This window comes from Cetorhinus maximus, chromosome 38 (assembly GCF_964194155.1).
Source record: "Cetorhinus maximus chromosome 38, sCetMax3.hap1.1, whole genome shotgun sequence".
Lineage (NCBI taxonomy): Eukaryota > Metazoa > Chordata > Chondrichthyes > Lamniformes > Cetorhinidae > Cetorhinus > Cetorhinus maximus.
Window position 1 is genome coordinate 5,151,096 of NC_135916.1, and position 21,754 is coordinate 5,172,849.

The following is a 21,754-nucleotide window of genomic DNA, read 5'->3' on the forward strand; positions in this document are numbered from 1 at the left end:
TTGACGCTCAGCCTCCGCAAGGTAGAGGTCAATGCGCCAGACAACAACTGTACCACCCTTGTCAGCGGGTTTGATGACAATGTTGGGGTTGGACCTGAGAGAACGGAGTGCAGTGAGTTCAGAGAAAGACAGATTAGAATGGGTGAGTGGAGCAGAGAAATTGAGACGGCTAATGTCACGCCGACAGTTCTCAATGAAAAGATCAAGAGAAGGTAAGAATCCAGAGGGAGGGGTCCAAGTGGAGGGAGAATATTGGATGTGGGTAAAAGGATCCGTTGAACGGGGAGAGGACTCCTGCCCAAAGAAGTGAGCACAGAGACGAAGATGGCGGAAGAAGAGTTCAGCATCATGCCGAGCCCGAAATTCATTGAGATGAATATATAGATCTACTTCCGACAGCGCAGCGCTCTCTCAGTACTGGCATTGGGGGGCGAGCCGGACAACATTTGTGAAGCTCACGAGCTGCTGTGAAAGTTGACCCCATTGCCTGATAAATCAGGCGAGAGTGAGAGTGCTACCAAAGTAGATAGTTATTTTCTCAGTTGAGATAGCCCAACCACATCGATTGTATCAACTTATGGAAATAAAGCCAAAACAGAGGCATGAAGGTACCATTCAGCACCGAGATATGGAAGGTATCTTTGATCTCATAACGGGCCTAACACAATCACAATTAAGACTCTGAGATCTCCCGCCAATGGGCACTAGCTTCCCGCAGAGACAGAGCACTTGAGCTGCTGACTGTCCCCTTTAAACATACTCCTGCATTCCCCTACGGCCCACACCATCCCCTGCAATCACTGTCAATGTACAGCGGGTGAATTCAGCCCCCATCGGTAAAAATTGTGCAATGAGATCTCAGGTCATCTGGGCTCCCTCCCAGATTATTTGAAACGAATCATATTGTTACAGTGAATGAAATATTGATTTTTTGAGAATACCCACGCTATAAATAGAAATGTTGAAATCTATGTTTCCCTATCGCTCACCTGCTATCGTCACCGCTACAGCCTGGCTCTTTTTGGAATCGAACTGCCTGCTCTGGACGGCAATTCTGTATTTACATTGGTATTGTCCGCTGTCGCTTGGACTGGCATTCGCAAATGTTAAAGTATTGGCATTTGTGATGTATGGACTAGAGTGCAACTGTCGATATCCTTTGTAAAAATTGAACCTTTTCTGGCGATTATCTCCAGTCACGGTGCAGGTCATGGTGATCGGCTCCCCCAATGGATAGACCCCTGTAGTTTGATCAAGAGATATCACTGGGATTTTTAGCGGCTCTGCGGTAAAATAAATTGAAGGAACAATTAGAAATGCATCAGAGTCTTTCTATGGACAGAAGTAGGTAATAAACACATTAATTGATCTGTGTCGAGACAAGGTGTCTACAAGTGTTTGAGAATTCACAAATGTTGAGATCAGGAATTGATGGCGAAGGAAGGAGGTTAAGTGAACACATTTATAAACGCCAATCCGGAAAGCGGAGCTTTCCTACCAGCTCCACATCTGATAAAGTCCGACTGAAAAGCATTCGTTAAGGTAATCGTCCATTCCTACCCGCAGATTTGAGCAGGGCAAGATCCTATGAACGGAAGTCAATTAATGACGGGACAATTAACGTGATGCTTCCTTCAGTGATGTTGTTATAAGGATGTGTGTTTGGCCCATTGATGCGGAAGCGAAGTTCCCACTGACATGACTCACAACTATGCCTATTGTATCTCAACAAGACATTGCAGACTGTTTCTTCGTTTTTCATTCACTCTTGAAATGGGAGAGGTCAGACAGTCCCTCAGTAATGGCAACGGCCGGGGTGGCTGTTGGGGCGGGTTGATGTTGATTGGGACGTTGACTCAGGTAACAGGGCTCAAATCCAGTAGTACATACATTCCTTCGTCAGTGCAGCACTCCCTCATTGCTGCCACTGTGGGGCACTTTTGAAGCTCACGAGCTCATGTGAAATTTGTCTCCATTGCCATATAATTCAGGCAAGAGTGCTCCCGAAGGAGGTAAGTTTTTTTAAATTCTGTTGAGATAGTCCAAACGCATCGACGATATTAATACATCCAATGCATGGGAATGAAGGTACAATACAACACCGAGGTGTGGAAGGGATCTCTGATGTCACAACGGGCCTAATCCAATTCCAATTAAGGCTGAGACATCTCCCGCTAATGGACACTAGGCAGAACACTGCAGCTGCTGCCGGCCTCCTCACATCACACTCCTGCCTCGCGGGCCTGCCCACCCCAGCCCCTTCAATCACAGTCTATTTACAGCGGATGAATTCAAATCGCAGCGGCCTCAATTGTGAATGAGGTCGCAGATCAATTGGACACCCTCCCCGATTATTTGAAACCGGTCATAATGTTACAGTGTGTAAAATATTGATTATTTGATAATACACACACCATTAACAGGAATGTTTAAATCTCTGTTCCCTGTCACTCACCTGCTATTGTCAGCGTTACAGCCTGGCTCTGTTTGGAATCTAACTGCCTGCTCTGGACGGTAAATCTGTATTGACATTGGTATTGTCCTCGGTCGCTTGGGCGGGTATTCTTGAATCTTAAAGTATAGGTATTTGTGATAATTCAGCTAGAGGACAGCTGGTGAGATCCTTTATAAAAATAGAAGTTTTTCTCGCGATCATCAGCAGTCACGGAGCAGGTCATGTTGATCGACTCTCCTACTGCATACACCCCTGTGGTTTGATCAAGAGATATCAGTGGGGCTTTTAGCTGATCTGTGACCAAATGAATTGAAGGAACAATCGGAAATGGATCAGTCTTCACATGTACATTGGTAGGTTATAAACAGATTAATTGATCTGTGTCGAGAGAACGTGTTTACAAGTGTCTGAGAATTCACAAATGTGGAGATCAGGATTTGATTATGAAGCAAGGAGGATAAGCAAACACATTTATAAACGCCAATCAGGCACTCGGGCCTTCCCTAATAGGTCCTCAGCTGATTAAGTCCGAATGAAGTGCATTCCTTATGATAATCGACGATTCTTACAAGCAGATTTGGGCCGAGCAAGATCCCAGGAACTGAAATAAATTAATGAGGGGAGAATCAACGTGATTTTTCCTTCAGTGCTGTCATCATATATATAAACCACCCCGAACCTCTCGATTAGATTCCAGTCTGTAACTCACTCCCGGGTATTTGTTATTCTATATATAAACCACCCCGAACCCCTCGATTAGACTCCAGTCTGTAACTCACTCCCGGGTATCTGTTATTCTATATATAAACCACCCCGAACCCCTCGATTAGATTCCAGTCTGTAACTCACTCCCGGATAACTGTCATTTTACATATAAACCACCCCGAACCCCTCGATTAGATTCCAGTCTGTAACTCACTTCCGGGTATCTGTTATTATATAAATAAATCACCTCGAACCCCTCGATTAGATTCCAGTCTGTAACGCACTCCGGGATAACTGTCATTATACATCTAAACCACTCCGAACCCCTCGATTAGATTCCAGTCTGTAATTCACTCCCGGATACCTGTCATTATATATATAAACCAGTCCGAACCCCTCGATTAGGTTCCAGTCTGTAACTCACTTCCGGGTATCTGTTATTATATAAATAAATCACCTCGAACCCCTCGATTAGATTCCAGTCTGTAACTCACTTCCGGGTATCTGTTATTATATATATAAACCACCCCGAACCCCCCGATTAGATTCCAGTCTGTAACTCACTCCCGGATAACTGTCATTTTACATATAAACCACCCCGAACCCCTCGATTAGATTCCAGTCTGTAACTCACTTCCGGGTATCTGTTATTATATAAATAAATCACCTCGAACCCCTCGATTAGATTCCAGTCTGTAACGCACTCCGGGATAACTGTCATTATACATCTAAACCACTCCGAACCCCTCGATTAGATTCCAGTCTGTAATTCACTCCCGGATACCTGTCATTATATATATAAACCACCCCGAACCCCTCGATTAGATTCCAGTCTGTAACTCACTTCCGGGTATCTGTTATTATATAAATAAATCACCTCGAACCCCTCGATTAGATTCCAGTCTGTAACTCACTTCCGGGTATCTGTTATTATATATATAAACCACCCCGAACCCCCCGATTAGATTCTTGTCTGTAACGCACTCCCGGATAACTGTCATTATATATATATAAACCACCCCGAACCCCTCGATTAGATTCCAGTCTGTAACTCACTCCCGGGTATCTGTAATTCTATATATAAATCACCCCGAACCCCTCGATTAGATTCCAGTTTGTAACTCAACCTCGGATACCTCTCATTATATATATAAACCACCCCGAACCCCTCGATTAGATTCCAGTCTGTAACTCACAACCGGGTATATGTTATTCTACATATTAAACCACCCCGAACCCCTCTATTAGATTCCAGTCTATTACTCACTCCCGGGTACCTGTCAATATATATATATGACCACCCCGAACCCCTCGATTTGATTTCAGTCTGTAACTTACTCCCGGGTACCTGTCACAGTGAATGAAATATTAATGATATGAGAATACCCACGTCGGAAATAGAAATGTTGGAATCTATGTTTCCCTATCGCTCACCTGCTATGGTCACCGCTACAGCCTGGCTCTGTTTGGAATCGAACTGCCTGCTCTGGATGGCAATGCTGTATTTACATTGGTATTGTCCGCTGTGGCTTGGACTGGTATTCGCAAATGTCAAAGAATTGGCATTTGTGATGTATGGACTAGAGGGCAGCTGCCGATATTCTTTATAAAAATAGAACCTTTTCTGGCGATCATCTCCAGTCACGGTGCAGGTCATGGTGATCGTCTCTCCTACGGCATACACCCCTGTAGCTTGATCAAGAGATATCACTGGGATTTTTAGCGGCTCTGCGGTAAGATAAATTGAAGGAACAATTAGAAATGGATCAGTCTTTCTATGTACAGAAGTAGGTAATAAACACATTAATTGATCTGTGTCAAGACAAGGTGTCTACAAGTGTTTGAGAATTCACAAATGTTGAGATCTGGACTTGATGGCGAAGGAAGGAGGTTAAGCGAACACATTTCTAAACGCCAATCCGGAAAGCGGAGCTTTCCTTACAGCTCCACAGCTGATAAAGTCCGACTAAAATGCATTCGTTACGGTAATCGTCCATTCATACCGGCAGATTTGAGCAGGGCAAGATCCCATGAACGGACGTCAATTAATGATGAGACAGTTAACGTGATGCTTCCTTCAGTGATGTTGTTATAAGGATGTGTGTTTGGCCCATTGATACGGAAGCGAAGTTCCCACTGACATGACTCACAACTATGCCTATTATATCTCTACACGACATTGCAGTCTGTTCCCTCGTTTTTCATTCACTTCAGAAATGGGAGAGGTCAGACAGTCCCTCAGTAATGGCAACGGCCGGGGTGGCAGTTAGGGCGGGGTGGTGTTGATTGGGATGTTGACTCAGATAACATGGCTCAAATCCAGGAGTACATACATCTTCCTCCGTCAGTGCAGCACTCCCTCATTGTTGGCACTGTGGGGCACTTTTGGAGCTCACAAGCTCAAGTGAAATTTGTCTCCATTGCCATATAATTCAGGCAAGAGTGCTCCCGAAGGAGGTAAGATTTTTAAAATTCTGTTGAGATAGTCCAAACGCATCGACGATATTAATACATCCAATGCATGGGAATGAAGGTACAATACAACACCGAGGTGTGGAAGGGATCTCTGATGTCACAACGGGCCTAATCCAATTCCAATTAAGACTGAGACATCTCCCGCTAATGGACACTAGGCAGAACACTGCAGCTGCTGCCGGCCCCCTCACACCACACCCCTGCCTCCCGGGACTGCCCACCCCAGCCCCTTGCAATCACAGTCGATTTACAGCGGATGAATTCAAATCCCATCGGCCTCAATTGTGAATGAGGTCGCAGAACAATTGGACACCCTCGCCGATTATTTGAAACCGGTCATAATGTTACAGTGTTTAAAATATTGATTATTTGCTAATACACACACCATTAACAGGAATGTTTGAATCTCTGTTGCCTGTCACTCACCTGCTATTGTCAGCGTTACAGCCTGGCTCTGTTTGGAATCTAACTGCCTGCTCTGGACGGTAAGTCTGTATTGGCATTGGTATTGTCCTCGGTCGCTTGGGCGGGTAGTCTTGAATCTTAATGAATAGGTATTTGTGATGATTGGGCTAGAGGACAGCTGGTGATAGCCTTTATAAAAATAAAAGTTTTTCTCGCGGTTATCTCCAGTCACGGTGCAGTTTATGTTGATCGTCTCTCCTACTGCATACACCCCTGTGGTTTGATCAAGAGCTATCAGTGGGGCTTTTAGCGGATCTTTGGCAAAATGAATTGAAGGGACAATCCGAAATGGATCATCTTCACATGTACATTAGTGTGTTATAAACAGATTAATTGATCTGTGTCGATAGAACGTGTTTACAAGTATCTGAGAATTCACAAATGTGGAGATCAGGATTTGATTATGAAGCAAGGAGGATAAGCAAACACATTTATAAACGCCAATCAGGGACTCGGGCCTTCCCTAACAGCTCCGCAGCTGATTAAGTCCGAATGAAGTGCATTCGTTATGATAATCGACGATTCTTACAAGCAGATTTGGGCCGAGCAAGATCCCAGGAACTGAAATAAATTAATGACGGGAGAATCAACTTGATTTTTTTCTTTAGTGCTGTTGTTTTAAGGATTTGTATTTGGCCCATGCATACGGAAGCGAAGTTCCAACTGATGTGACTGGCAATAATGCAGCCGTTTTTTTTAGCTCAACACGCAATTGCAGAGATGAACCTATTTTAAATGTTCCATTAGAATAGCAGAGTTCGGACACTCCCTCAGTACTGGCACCGAGGGTGTGTTGGTCTGGAATATGGAGCTCAAGTCCAAGATGATATATATCTACCTGAGGCAGTAAAGCACTCACTCAGTCCTGGCAGCGGGGGCAGTGGATGCGTGATGTTGGGGTTGGGGGATGGGGGGAGTGGGGGTGGTGGTTGGTGTGGTGGTGGTGTAGGCGCGGTGCGGATGTAGTGTTGGCCTGGGTAATGGAACTCAACTCCTAGAGCATATACATCTCCCACCGACAGTGCAGCACTACATCAGTAATGACACATTACCTGTGAAATTTCCTGGATCATGGAGCTAAATCTGGAGGAGTGCTTGATCACACAACCTTCTGGTTTAGGGCTGCGTGCTGCAGTCACGGTAAGGACATGAAGGAAGATAGTCCATGACAACTGCTGATACTTTCAACATCAACGTGGAAAATGAAAGCAAACAGTGAAAGAATTGGACTGTACACCATGCCGCACTACATGTGGGTTTTGGGATGGGGAGTCTTTCTTGTTTGATCGCTTCACTAGTCGGCGTTGGACACTCGGACCCAGAATGATATCAGATGGAGCATCACCCAAACCCGAGTTAAACTGTGACGTCACCCAACAGAGGACCGCAACTCCCCCTGTGACAGAATCCTTTAGCTTCTGACTGTCCCCTCACACCCTCCTCCTGCTTTCCCCTCTTTCCCATCTCAATATTTGCAGTGGTAGTTGATGCCCAGCGGTTTAATTCAGGGCCTATTCAAATTTCCTACATTCGAAAGTGAAACACTCCCTCAGTACTGTCATCGGGGAAGTGTCGGCCTGGTTTATGGAGCTCAAGCCCAAGAGTATATACATCTATCTTCGACAGTGCAGCGCTCCCTCAGTACTGGCACCGGGGCGAGTATTGGCCAGAATTATGGAGCTCCAGCCCTAGAGGCTATGCATCTACCTCCGAAAGTGCAGCGGTCCCTCAATACTGGCACCGTCGGAGTGTCGGTCTGGATTATGGGGAGTGTCGGGTTGCAATTTTGGAGTTCACGAGCTGAAGTGAAAATTGTCTCCGTGGCCTCATTCAGGCGAGAGTGCTACCAAAGTAAAGTTTTTTTTGCTCGCCAATGGGAACCAGTCTCCACTAGTTTCAGAGCACTTCAGCTGCTGACTGTCCCCTCCTGCCCACTCCAGCCCCTACAATCACAGTCCATGTACAGCGGGTGAACCTAAACCCAATCGTTCACAATTGTGGAATGAACACTGAGAACACCTCAACCCCCAGCCCACAAACCGCGCCCCCTCCGTGCTGCCACCTATTTAAAATGATTCATATTGTTACAGTGAATAAAACGTTGATTATTTGAAAATACCACGATCGTAAATAGACATTTTAAAATATCTGACCCTGTCTCTCACCTGCTATGGTCACTGTTACAGCCTGGCTCTGTTTGCAATCTAACTGCCTGCTCTGGAAGGGAATTCTGTACAGAAATTGGTATTGTCCGTTGTGGCTTGGACTGGCATTCGGCAATGTTAATGTTTTGGTGTTTGTGGTGATTGGACGAGAGGGCACCTGTTGTTGTAAATCAAGATAATAAAACTTAGTGCCAGTATGAATGTGGAGAATGAAAGGCAAACGCTGAAAAAATTGGACAGTACTTCATGCCCCACCGCATGTGGGTTTTGTGATGTGGTTTCTCTATATTGCGACCGGCTCAATGGTCGGGATGGACACTCCGGCCCAGTATGATGTCAGAAGAGCTGAATCCAGTCGCAAGTTATTGCGCGACCTCACTGAACAATGGAAAGCCCTTCCCCAGTGACACAATCCTTCAGCTGCTGAAGGCCCCCTCACACCCTCCTCCTGCTTTCCTCCCCTTCCCACCTCAACAATTGCAGTGGTAGTTGCCGCCCACAGGGTGCATTCAGCGACCATTCTTTCAGGGAATGTGTCAGGACTTGAACAAAGAAATCCATGGTTTTTGCATATTCTCCTTTCCCCGAACACTGGCCATTTCATTTTGAGGTTGGGACCTGGATTTGTCAAGATGCCAAGCCTGGCGAGTAGACATATTTACAATCTTTGTTCTCTGTCACTCACCTGTGGTAGTCACGGTCACAGCTTCGCTCTTTGTGGATGTTAGATGCCGACCTTCGAACGAAATTCCGTATTGACATCGGTATGGCCCGTCGCTACTTCTACCAGTAACCTGGAATGTTCCAACATTCCCTTTTGTGACATTTTGCCAGGAGTTCCGCAGTTCTTCATCTTTAGTAAAATAGAAGGTTTTCTTCCGAATGTCTCCAATCACTGTGCAGGTAATGGTGACCGTTTCTCCTATTACATACACCCCTGTCCTTTGATTAAGAGTTATCCTTGGCTTTCTTAGCTGATCTGTGGTAAATTAAATGTGCAGAACAATTTTAAATGGGGCAGAGAATCTTATGTACCGTCAGTGTTGGTAACAGCAACTTTAGCTTTTCTGTGTGGAAAGACATTGTTTAGATCCGGATCTGAGATTCCACAAAGAGAGAGCTGGGGGCTTGATTCCAAAATATTTAAGAAATAAAAATAATTTCAAGGCGTATTTCAGAAACTGATAGCGCCACAAACAGCCAAGGAAGTGTAGTCACAGCTGTAATGTGCAAACCTTTGCAGAAAAAATATACACAGCAAGTTATAAGAAACACCAATGAGGGTGTGACAGAGGATTAGATTTATGGATAATAATACCATCAAGTGCTATGGGGGCTGCGAGGGAAAGGGCGTTCAAGTAGATTATCATCCATGATGTAATTAAATGGAGGAATAGGCTAGTCTGGCCGAATGACCCACTCCTCCTGCTATGTTCAAACCTCCTTTGCCAGGACAATGTGTTTTTTGTTTCAGTGATGTTGGTACAAGGGTAAATATTTGGCCGCAGGGTTTTGGGGTGAATTACCCACTGACATTCCGTCGAAGTTTTGGCCCACAGGTAATATATGTCTAAATGATATGCAGAACGTTGGCGTGTTTTTTTAACGCTTAATCCGAAAGATGGATCAAAATCCTTGGAACTCTCTTCCGATACACCAGAGATGCAAAGGTTTAAGAAGGCTGCCGTAGTCAGGTTCTCAGAGGGATTTAGGGATGGGCACAGAGGGGAGAGATGGTCTAGATTATGGAGACCGAGATTGCAGGAGTTGGGGTGAATGGGTGTCCTTATGACACAGATGGGAGTGTGAACATACTAAGTTGGAACAGTTAATGGTGATGGGCCAACGAAATGGAAGTCCTTGTGGGGAATAATATGCCATGAGACCTAATGATTGGAGGATTCAGCCTCCAGCACGGAGGTAGGGGCGGGTTTGGGAGATGATGTGATTACTGAAATGGTGGGCGTCCCACACTCAGGGCCGCTGTGACGTCAGAAAATGCCTAACTCCATCCCGAGATAGGCTGCGAAGTCACAGGACATTACTCAAACCCTCCACACAGTGTCAGAGTCCTTTCTGCTGCTGACTGTCCCCTTCACCCAAACTAGGCTTTGAGGGACCCAGCCAAGAGGTCAATTAGAATTAGAAAGCTTCCCATGCACAGAGACACCTGAGGTTGATCTGCTTATACCTGTTTTCCTTAGCTTGCTTTTCGTGGAACGTGTGGTTGCCCTGAAGCCAGAGGAACGGCACTCCACATCATACCTGACCAGGAGCCTCTCCTTCCCTCCCCACCTGTCACAGGTAGAGGGATGTTGGAAGGATCTGCAGGCGCACAATCTGCCTGCTGGAGTGGGATTCAAACCGGAAGCTTCAGGTTCAGAGAGAGTGACACTACCTATCAGGCCACCAGGGCAGTGTTCCGTTATCCTTCTCTCCTAATATTCAACGTTTGATTTTGTTACACGGTGTAAAAGTTTGATCTGTGGAAGTAGCAGCGGGAACAGATATATGAACACGATCTGTTGGCATCACTCACCTACTATAGTCACGGTCACAGGCTCGCTCATTGGGGAAACAAGTAAGCGACTGTTATTGGATGTGCTATATCGGCACCTGTACTGTCCTCCTCGGTATATAGCCCCAATGGAAAGTGAAACAAAACTGTCCTGTGTGGCAGTTTTAGAAAAGTGGACCAGTTCATTATTCCGGTAAAACTCGAAGGCTTTATCGCGCTTATCTTCAGTCACAGTGCAGGTGATTGTTGCCATCTCTTCTGATAAATACACGCCAGTCGTTTGGTTAAATGTGATCACTGGTTTTATGGGCGGAGCGGTGGTGGAATAAATCAAGAGAACAATTACAAATGGGCCGTGTGAACCTAATGTACATCAGTACATTTGGGAACTCAATAACCATTGATATGTGCAAAGAGAAGGTTTTCCATCCGGGAATCAGGTTCCACACATGGAGATTTCGGGATTTGATTACAACAAAAGGAAGACAACACGTTACCTTCCAAGTCGCCGCTCAGGAATTCAGGACGTCCCAAACAGCTCGACAGTCAAAGAGCTGATATTGACATGTCGTGACAGCTGTAATACAGGAAGAAATGAGGATACATTACGCAGAGCAAGATCACGCAAACAAGGATGAGTGGCTGACTGCAAAACATGTTTAAAGTGTCATTGGCTGGGGAGTTAATATTGCAACATCAGTTCCGCACTCCCTCAGTACTTGCACAGGGTGGGGTGGGGTGTTTCGACGTGGATTACGGAGCTTAAATCCGTGGGTATATAAATCTACGTCCGACAGTGCTGACACTAGGGTGAATGACGACTTAGCGTATGGAGCTCAAGTGCTCGAGTATTACATGTCTCTCCGACAGTGCAGCGCTCCTTGAGGAGTGCTACCGCCGGATTGCCGTCCTGGAATTTGGAAGTCAATACCACATTGAGCTTTACGAATCAATGACATAGTTGAATTTATTTACTGGATTTCAGTAACTCCAATTTCATATATAAGGAGCGCCAATACCATATCAATGAAGAGTTGCCAGTTCTCTATTGCAGCAAATCAATAAGCAGGGCCAAATAAATTAATTCAGTTTGTGTTCTCTTCACAATGTGAGATGTTGGATCTGAATTTATACCCTGGGATACTAGTGAACCAAGGAGAATGTTTCACATGAAATGAAGATTTCTGCTAATTTTCCCGAGGTTCGAATACGATTAGAATAGTGAAAATCTCCAAAAAGCTACGCGGATTCACACTTCAAACATTGGAGTTGCTTTGGAGAACCGGAGTTATTATGCAATCATTCCGGCCGTGAGTGCCTCTGGCCAGGCTGATATTTTTTTGCCCGTCCCTAACTGCCTTTGAGAATCTGATGGTTAGTGTCTATGGGGCGATGCAGTCCATGATGTGTAGCTAAACCCTAAATGCTGATCGGAAGCAGGAAGTGGGATTTGACCGAGCTTTGATTGAGGGAGCGCCGATATACTTGCAGGTTGGGGTTGCGTGAGACAAGGAGGGATAACTTGCGGTGATGGTGTTCACAATCATCTTATCTGCCTTCGTGACTTCGCAAGTCAACGTGCTCCCTCCACACCCTGGGCACGAACTCTATCCTGCTCAGCGTCATCTGCCTGAGGCTGTCAGGGACAGCTCACAATCTTAGTATCATAAGTGACCCCGAGTTAGTCTTTAGACTCTACGTCTGCACTATCCTTAAGTTCGCCTATATCCACCCCGTGACTCCAGCTGACTCCACCCCTGTCTCGGCCTGCAGCTATGTGCATTGCAACTCTCTCCCGTTGGACCTCCTATCTGTCACCCTGCATAAAAATGATGCTAACCAAATAACTAATTCACACAAAGTTCCATTCTTCCATGATCCCTATTCTCACTGCAATACGTTGCCCCCTCCTCTACATACACCATTAAGCAACGGCTGGGATTGAACAACCTGATGCTTATTTTCGAACCCCTCCATGGCCCTCGGCCACTCTCTATCCGTGTACCATTCTCCAGCTCCTGAAACCCTCCGAGAAATCCCTCCGAGATCTCGACAATCGGATAGTTCCGGCCCCTTGAGCAGCCCCGCTTACCGTCGGTCCAAACCTGTCGCCTTCAGCCTCCTGGGCCAAAGCTCTCGAAATTGGTACCTAAATATCTCCGCATTTCCTTCTTCCCCTTGGAGACGCTTATTAAAAATTACTTAGTAGCGACAGTTTTATTCATCTGTTCTAAAATCTCCATCCGCATCTCGATGTCAAAATTCATTTGATCATGCTTCTCGGGAAATTGGTACGTTTTACCGTTTAAAGGCGCTATATAAATACAAGTCGCTGTTGTTTTGAGACTTTCGGGTGGGACTAGTATTGTTTGGAGAATAATAGTTCATGTAGAAACAAAAATCTAGCTTTTTTTTTGTTCGTTCATGTGATGTGGGCATCGCTGGCTTGGCCAGAACTGACTGGCTTTCCTGGCCAATTCAGAGTCAACATTGCTGTTGTTTTGGAGTCTTATGTTAGTCAGAGCAGGTAAGAACCACAGATTCCTTTTCCTCAAGGACATTCAGGAACCAGGTGGCTTTTTCCACAGTCGTTTCGTTGTCATCATTCGAATTTCAATTATAGATTTTTTTGATGGGGAAGGGAGGAATGGGGGTAGGGGAGGGTGATGTTTTGACCAAGGTTGCGGTGCTCTAATACTAGAATATATATATATATCTGCCTCAGCACTGGCACCGCGGGGAATGTCCGCCTGAATTATGGAAATCAGATCCGAGAGTAGATTCCTCAACCTCCGACAATGCAGCACTCCCTCAGTTCTAACAACGGGGACGACTGTCGGCCTGGATTATGGAGCTCAATTCCTAGAGTATATACATCTGCTTCCGACAGTGCAACACTGCCTCAGAGCTGGGACCAGCGGGATCGTGGGACCGTATTTTGGAGCTCAAGTCCGAGAATAAATTCGTCGACACCCGACATTGCAGCGCTCCCGCAGTACTGACACCGGGGGGAGTGTCAGCCTGGATTATGGATCTCACGTCGTAGAGTATATATATCTAATTCCGTGTGTGTGTATGTGTGTGTGAATGTGTCCCTGTATGTGTGTCTGTGTACATCTGTGTGTGTGGGCGTTACTGTGTTTGTGTGTTTTTGCGCGCGCAGGTATGTGTGTGTTTCTGTGTTTATTTGTTTGTGTGTATATGTGTGTGCACCAGGTGGACAACAGATGTCCAAAGATGCGGCACGTCACCACCTTCAAAGTACCACCACAGGCAGGAGGGGCTGAGAAGTCCCCATCTCTGCTGCTGCATTTTCTGATTCTGTGGTTAATGGTAACACTTGCAGCAATTGGTCAGTGTGTCGGGTCAGGGTTAGGCAAGACAAGAACGCAAATTACCTCTGAGTGTTAGAAAATGTGAAACAAGGGTTTTTATTTTAATAAACCAGAAGTGATTGAATAGACACATTAATATTCGCTGTCCCTCTTCACTCAGCTCCTATAGTGACATTCAGCGATTCACTTAGCCGCGATTCTAACTCCCTTCCCTTGACAAAGGCTTTTTATTTACAATGTTACCCTCTCCTTGTTTTCTACCGGGCACAGTGAATATTTCAATGTTGTCCTTTGTGATAATTTGATAAGAGGACAAATGGTGATTACCTTTGCACATAAACAGTAATGAGACAGTGACCGTATAATGTGCACATATTGAGTGAAGTGTTCCGATGGGTTCATGTTGGGACAGAGAAGAAAGGGCGGGACTTACTATTGATGTTCTGTGAAGGCAAGAGGGACCACGTACCTGAGAAGCGGTACTCTAGGCGTTTTTCATTGTCTCACCGGAAACACGGTACTTCTGACATTACAACTCTTCCACTTTACTCTTAATGTTTTAGGGAACTTGGATCCTGGATTTAACGTCCTTTGGAGCATTTATCTACCCCCGAATCTCAGCGCTCCCACAGTACTGGCACCGGGTGCAGAGTCAGCATGGGGAATGGATCTCAAACCGTAGATTATAAACATCTACCTTTGACAGTGCAGCAAATTTTCAGTACTGGCACCAGCGGATTGTCCGCCTGGATTATGGAGCTCAAGTCAAGGAATATATGCATCCACATTCGACAGTGGAGCACTCCCTCAGAACTGGCACAGGAGGAGTGTGGGCCTGGGTCATGAAGCTCAGGTGCGAGAGAAAACAAAACTACATCCGAAGTGCAGCACTTCCTCAATACTGGCGCGAGGGGCAGTGTCTGACTGGGTGATAGATCTCTAGCCTGGAATGGGGCTGGTCGTTAACCAATGCAGGTAGTGTAGCATCAATGTGGGGAGTGAATTGAACACGGTGAATGGATTGGAATGTATACCTTGCCCCACCACATGTGGGCATTGTGATGGGATTTTTTCTATTGTGTGGCCGCCTCAATGGCCGAGGTTGGACAATCGAGCTCAGTATGATGTCAGAAAAAGCATAACCCAACACCGAAGTTGACCGTGACATCACGCAACAATGGATACTCTCTCCTCCAATGACAGATTCTTCCAGCTGCTGACTGCCCCCTCGCCCTGCTTCCCTCCCCTTCCCATCTCAATACTTGCAGTGGCAACTGATGCCCAGCGGGTGAATCCAGGGCCTATTCTTTCAGGGAAATTGTCAGGACTTGAGCAATAAAGTCAATGGTTTTCGCATACACTCCTCTACCCGAACACTGATCGTTTAATTTTGATGCAAGAATCTGAGATTGTGAATATGCCAAGACCGGTGAATAGACATATTAACAATCTCTGTTCCCTGTCACTCACCTGTGGTAGTCACGGTCACAGCCTCGCTCTTTGGGGATGTTGAATCGCGACCCCCGATGGAAATTCCGTATTGACATTCGTATCGCCCTTCGCCTCCTTTACCAGTGATCGGGAATTTTCGGGTATTGTCACGTGTATCAATTTGCCTGGGGTACAGCCGTGCACCATCTTTGTGAAAATAGAAGGTTTTCTCTCGATCATCACCAGTCACAGTGCAGGTCATGGTAACCGTCTCTCCTATTACATACACGCCTGTCGATAGATCAAGTGTTATCACTGGTTTTCTTAGCGGCTCTGTGATACACATAAAAAAAATGGACAAGACAATTATAAATTAATCACACGAGTGAAATGCACAGTAATTGTTGGTGGCAGAAATTCAATTGACCCACACCGAATGATACTGTTTTCATCAGCGAATGAGATTCGTTAAAGGGTGGAGTTGGGATGTTGATTATATTTAAGAAATAAACAATATATTTCAAAGCGCATTTCTGAAATTCGTTCTTTTTCAATATTGCAACAGAGTTTCAGGCTCTTGCTGATATATCTAATTCTGAGTGTTTTGCTGTATGTATGTGTATGTGTGCGTGCATGCCTGTGTGTTTATGTGCATGTGTGTGTGTGTGCCTGTGCGCTGTGTGCGTGTGTGCGCGCGTGCGCGGGCATTTCGTGTGCGTGTGTGCCTCCATGCACCAGATGGATTACAGATGTTCGAGGAGGTGTCTCATCACCAGCTTCAGAAGGGCAACTATGATGTGAATTACTTCAGGTGAAAGCAGACTCAACAGAAAGCTTTCTAATGGAACTGGATAAACATTGCGAAGGTCTATTTGGGCAGATATTGTGGATAAATGTTTCGGAGTGAATATAACTTACCTTCTAAAAGGGAACTAGGTAGAGGCAATTAAAATCCACGCTTGTCATTTACTGCCGAATCTCGTGAACAAATTGAATAAAAATTTGATAGCTCTTTCAAAGGGCTTCCACACGAAGGATGGGCCGAGTGGTCTCCGCCTGCGGCATTGCATTTTCTAATTCTGTGATTAATGGCGACACTTGCAGCAACCGGTCAGTGTGTCGGATCAGGATTGGATAAATGGTGTGAATTATGTCAACAGACTGCACAATGCTGAGTATTGAACGCAAATGGACGAAATTTTGGAGTGCCAAGTACATAAAATTTCGTAAACAACATGGATAATCTACTTCCACTGGTTTCCCAGTCCAGAACGAGGGGAGCTAAAGTCGGCATTAATACTAATCCTTCCAATGTCGCTGTTGACAAGCAAATACTGAGACCAGGAGTAGTTTAATGTGCTTCTGCAGAATAACTCCAGAGCCTAGGTAAATTGACAGTTTGTTGGCTAGTTTAGTTTGTTAAAGATAATGTAACCAGGATGTGTAGAATGAGAGAACAGATAGGCCAGTCACGCTGGCATTTAAAGGCAGAACAGACAATGTTAGCGCTTGGAATGATAAATTCAAGTAATTATAAAATTCAATAGACCGCAAAGGCGCAATGGGGAAGGGTCGCTGTCTAAGACCTTTCTGCCACAGTGCACCGAGGGACTGGGAACTGTTTAAATCCCTTCGGGCTGTACAGCTCAAAATGAAAGGCTGTAAATGATTGTAATATTGTTTGTACTGATGCACCTGGTGATACATTTTGCAAAAGTTGAACCGGATTGTACCCTTGTAATGGTGTTTTTGAAATGGTTTGGAATGTGGTTGAAGATATTTTATGAATAAAGTATATTTTTGCAAAACAATAAAATAAAATAAAATAAAATTCAATAGAGCATTGGTCAGTGACCATCTTGAATGCTGGATCGCTGCCTCGTCATCTTCGGCATAGGAATGAAATGGGATAAAGTATTAACAAAGGGCATTTCTAATAGCATCATCACACGAAAAACTGGTATAATGCACGCTGCATTGGAGCTATCAATGTTACAACACGATGGGTTACAGCAATCAAATTCATGTCGAAAAAAGCAAACGGACTGATTTAACAAGATGGGCATTCATTTTTCAATGTGAGGATTTTAGAGAGAAATGTCAGCACTTACCTTGAGACACGCTCCGTGGAACCGCAAAAACCACTGAAAAGAGAGAAGATGAATTGATAAAATGAAAACCAGCACATTCCCTTGTACACTAGAATCAGAGAATGATACAATACAGTACAGAAAAGGCCCTTCATCCCATTGTACATTTGTCAGCTCGTTATGGTACTTTACAATTTACCCCAATCCCTGCATTTCCCAACATCCATGCATTCTGTTCTCCATACAGACAGTTATCTAATTCTTTTTCAGATGCTCCTAATTCCATTTTAGATGGTGCATTCCAGATCACAACAACACGCTGTTTGTGTAGACATTTGTCACCCCTTTGGTTCTTTTGCCAATGATGTTCAATAATGTGTGCTCAGGTTACCGACTGTTCCAACACTGGAATAATTTCCTCCTTCTGCAAACCATCAACATCCATCCTGACTTTGAACATCTCCATCAAATCCCCCCTTGCAATTTAAAAAAAAAATTATCTCAGTAGAAAAAGCTCAGCGTGCCCACTCCCCCCACACAACTGCAGTGTCGGACTGGGAGGCACGGGCATGACGTTAGAACTGGACACTTCAAGAGTGAACCTAGGAAAATAGGGAGATATAAAGTTGGAGCTATCGTCTGCCAAAGACGAGGAAACTGGTTGACTTGTTTACGAATTAAGGGCATTATTTGATATCGATCAGAGACTGTCATGTAGATTTGCTTTGTTTTTAACCTTCGTTCACGGGATGGGGACATCACCGACTCGGTCAATATTTATTATCCAATTGTTCCTGAGTAGGTTTAATAAACAACCACGCTGGTGGGCGACTGGTGGCATGTCAGAACAGGCAAGTTTTCCTTCCCTAATTGAAATTTTACAACAACAGAGGGAGGTTTCATAGTCATTTCGGATTTTTTATTGAATTGCAATTTCACCACCTGCTTTGGCATTCGAACCAGCATCCCCAGAGAATGAGCTGGGGTTGCTTGTCCCGTGAGAGAACCACTACATCACCACTTCTACGTCGTTGAATCGCAGTGGTGGATTTAATGGCGTCACAGTCTTGCAGTGATAAATGACCGATTCATTTTCCTATATCCTGTTCAGTTTCCTGATCTGTATTTACTCGGCCGAACCTGACACCTTCTGCCACTCCTGAAAATTGTCCTGAATTGAAATTTTAGAAAAGAGTGAAGAGCATAGAAGCAGACTTCAGATGGACATTGGCAGCCTTGGGAAATGAAGATGATATTTCATGAAGAGAAGTGTGAGGTGATGCATTCAGAGGGGACACAGGAGAAAAGGCAACCTGAAGACAATTGTAAAATGTTCCAAAGTGTGCAGAAAGAGAGTTCAGATACACCAATATTCCAACATGGAGGAAACAAGTTAGAGAAGCTCATTTAACAAGTTCAGAGAAGCTTTACCAGACTAATACCAGGGATGGGTGGGTTGTCTTGTCAGGAGAGTTTGGACAGGCTAGGCCTGTATCCGCAGGTGCTTAGAAGTATAAGAGGCGGATTGATTGGGGGATAGAAGATCCAGGGGGAACTTGACAAGGTGGATATAGGGAGGATGTTTCCTCTTGAGGGATAATTTGGAAGGAGGAATCTCTGTTAAAAAATATGCGATTGACCATTATAAAGGAAAATAAGGCGTTTATGTTTCCTTCTCTCAGAGGGTCGTGAGTCTTTCGAACTTTCTTGCTGAAAAGGCGGTGGAAGCAGAGCGTTTGAATATTTTTGAGGCAGAAGTGAATAGGTTCTTGGTAAGCAAGGGAGTGATAGGGTATCGGGGCAGGAGGGATGTAGCTGAGGTAATTATCAGATCAGCTATGACATTATTAAATGGCGGAGCAGGCTGGTGGGGCCGAATGGCCTATTCCTGCTCCTTTTTTGTATGGTCGTATCTAAACGTTGAAAATATGGGGCAAAAAAAGCCTGCAGGAATTTTCGCTCTGAACATCAACGCATCAAAATACAAAAGAGAGGAAGTGATTATGAAAAATATATAAATGATCGGCTAGGCCTCATCTGGGACATTACGTCCAATTCTGGCATCAGTTGTAGGGAAGATGTCAAAGACGTCAATGGGTGGAAAGGACATTGGACACATTGGTACCAGGGATGATGGAGAGATAGGAAAAGCCGGGATGGTTCTCCCCATTCCATAAAATTCAATAATTGAACAACAGACTTGGACGCACATACTGATACAGAACAGGGAAGACTATGAGGACACTTGCTGGAGGTTTCCAAATCATAAACAGGTTTGATCGTGTAAATAAGGAGAAAATGTATCCACGAGTGTGAGGGTTGGTAAGCTGATGAGCCGGATTTCTGGCGATTTAAAAAGAAAGCAGTGGTGGAGCTGGGGAAACATGGCGCTACCTGGATATGTTGTCAATACGGATTGGAGTCTGGAGGAATGTATTGTGACAGGCTCCTCTGGCATTCCTTTTCCGTTCAGGTTGGTTCTGGGAGATGGACGCAGGGTTAGCGTGATGTTATTCTCCAAATTCAGCCTTGCCCCTGCCTCTCTAATTCTCATCATTTGACATTTACCTGCAAGGTTCAGCTGTCACACCAGGGCCGCTGAGCTCACAGAGAATAAACGTTGCGTGAGGATCCGAAGGATCTTTAAAAAATCTCTTTGGTTAAGGGATCTTTGCATAAATGTCTGTCTGTGTATCTGTCTCTGTCTGTGCCCGTGTGTCTGTCTCTCTTTGTTCTTATGTGTCTCTATGTGTGTCTGTCTCTGTCTGTGTGTCTGTCTCTCTGTGTTTTTATCAGCCTCTCTGTGCGTCTGTCTCTGTCTGTGTATCTGTCGCTGCCTGTGTCTATGTTTCTGCCTCCCTGCGTGCGTATGATTCTCTCTTTGTTTATGTCTCTGTCTGTGTGTCTTTCTCCCTGTGTGCTTATGAGCCTGTCTCTGTGTCTGCTTCTGCCTGTGTGTCTGTCTCTCTGTGTGCTTCTGAGTCTCTCTTTGTTCCTGTCCCTGTCTGTGTGTCTGTCTCTGTCTGTGACAGTGCATCCATCTATGTCTGTGACTGTTTTTTTAATGTCTCCCTATGCTTGTTTGCCCCTGTCTGCTTGACAGTCTCTACCTGTGTGTCTGTCCCTGTGTGTGTCTCTGTCCCTGTACTGTGTGTATGTGTGCCTGTCGGTGTATCTGACTCTGTGTCACTATATTTGTTATGTGCCTGACTCTTGCATGTGGCTGTCTCTGTCTGTGCCTCCCTCTAAGTCTCTCTCCCTGTCGGAGTGCACCATAATGAAATGAATTTAGGCAAAAGCAGTAGCCTATGAAGTTGAATAAAAAACATCAGGAAGCTGCGTAATAAATTTTGAGGAGAAAGCTGTTGCTGCAATGTTAGTCTCCGCCCGTTTGCAGATCTCTATCTCAATGCTGTGACCAACTCAAGCCGACTAAAGGAGAAGGTGCCGTCTAAATAATAAGAACCGAGCAGTGTTTCAATTGATGATAATAAGAGCAGTTTACTGACTGTCACAAGCATCACACTTCGAATATCATCTAAATGGGTAGTGAAGGAAATTAATTATCAAAAGGCGAAACATTCTGAAATGTAACTGAATATTACAGAGGCAGTAAGGGTTTCTAACGCAAACCTGTGTTTTTACAGCAGAAACAAATCATTTCAGGCACAAAGCAATTTAAACCTTGACAGTAGAAACAATGGATCAGAGAGAGACATGTATTGAAACACAATTAATGAAAACATATTGCGAGAATTTGTATTATACACTTTGAACATTTTAAATAATTCATTCTGCAATATAACACCACCAGTGGTGCGGATATACAGACTGAATCATCCTGCACTGAATTACTTAAACAATTTAATGCAAGCTACTTCAAATACAAATCAGTTGTTAAACATTCCGCAAAGCAGTTCAGAAGTTGTTAATAAGCAGACACACTACATTATGCCACCTTTTGGAGGATTCGAACGGCATATCGCAGTCATTTTACAGACAGAAAAAAAGCATGAACAAATGTGTAAAAAGGAAGATATCTGCCGAAGTGAGCATTGGTCGCTGAGATGGGGAGGCTGGCGAATTAATAATGGGAAATAAGTGAGTAGCAGAGG

At 44.7% G+C, this 21,754-nt stretch overlaps 1 protein-coding gene across 1 annotated transcript in view; it reads right to left on the reverse strand.

Annotated features, from left to right (window-relative positions):
- Window positions 1–1,135: 1,135 nt before the first annotated feature.
- Window positions 1,136–21,754, reverse strand: part of LOC144672414 (Fc receptor-like protein 5) — a 60,128-nt gene continuing 39,509 nt past the window's right edge. The window contains exons 5-9 of the mRNA XM_078534259.1: window positions 15,589–15,882; window positions 8,951–9,244; window positions 4,595–4,888; window positions 1,185–1,283; window positions 1,136–1,146 (exon numbers count right to left, since the gene is read on the reverse strand). Of these exons, the coding sequence (XP_078390385.1) occupies window positions 1,136–1,146; window positions 1,185–1,283; window positions 4,595–4,888; window positions 8,951–9,244; window positions 15,589–15,882 (992 nt within the window). The remainder of the gene's footprint in view (window positions 1,147–1,184; window positions 1,284–4,594; window positions 4,889–8,950; window positions 9,245–15,588; window positions 15,883–21,754) is intronic.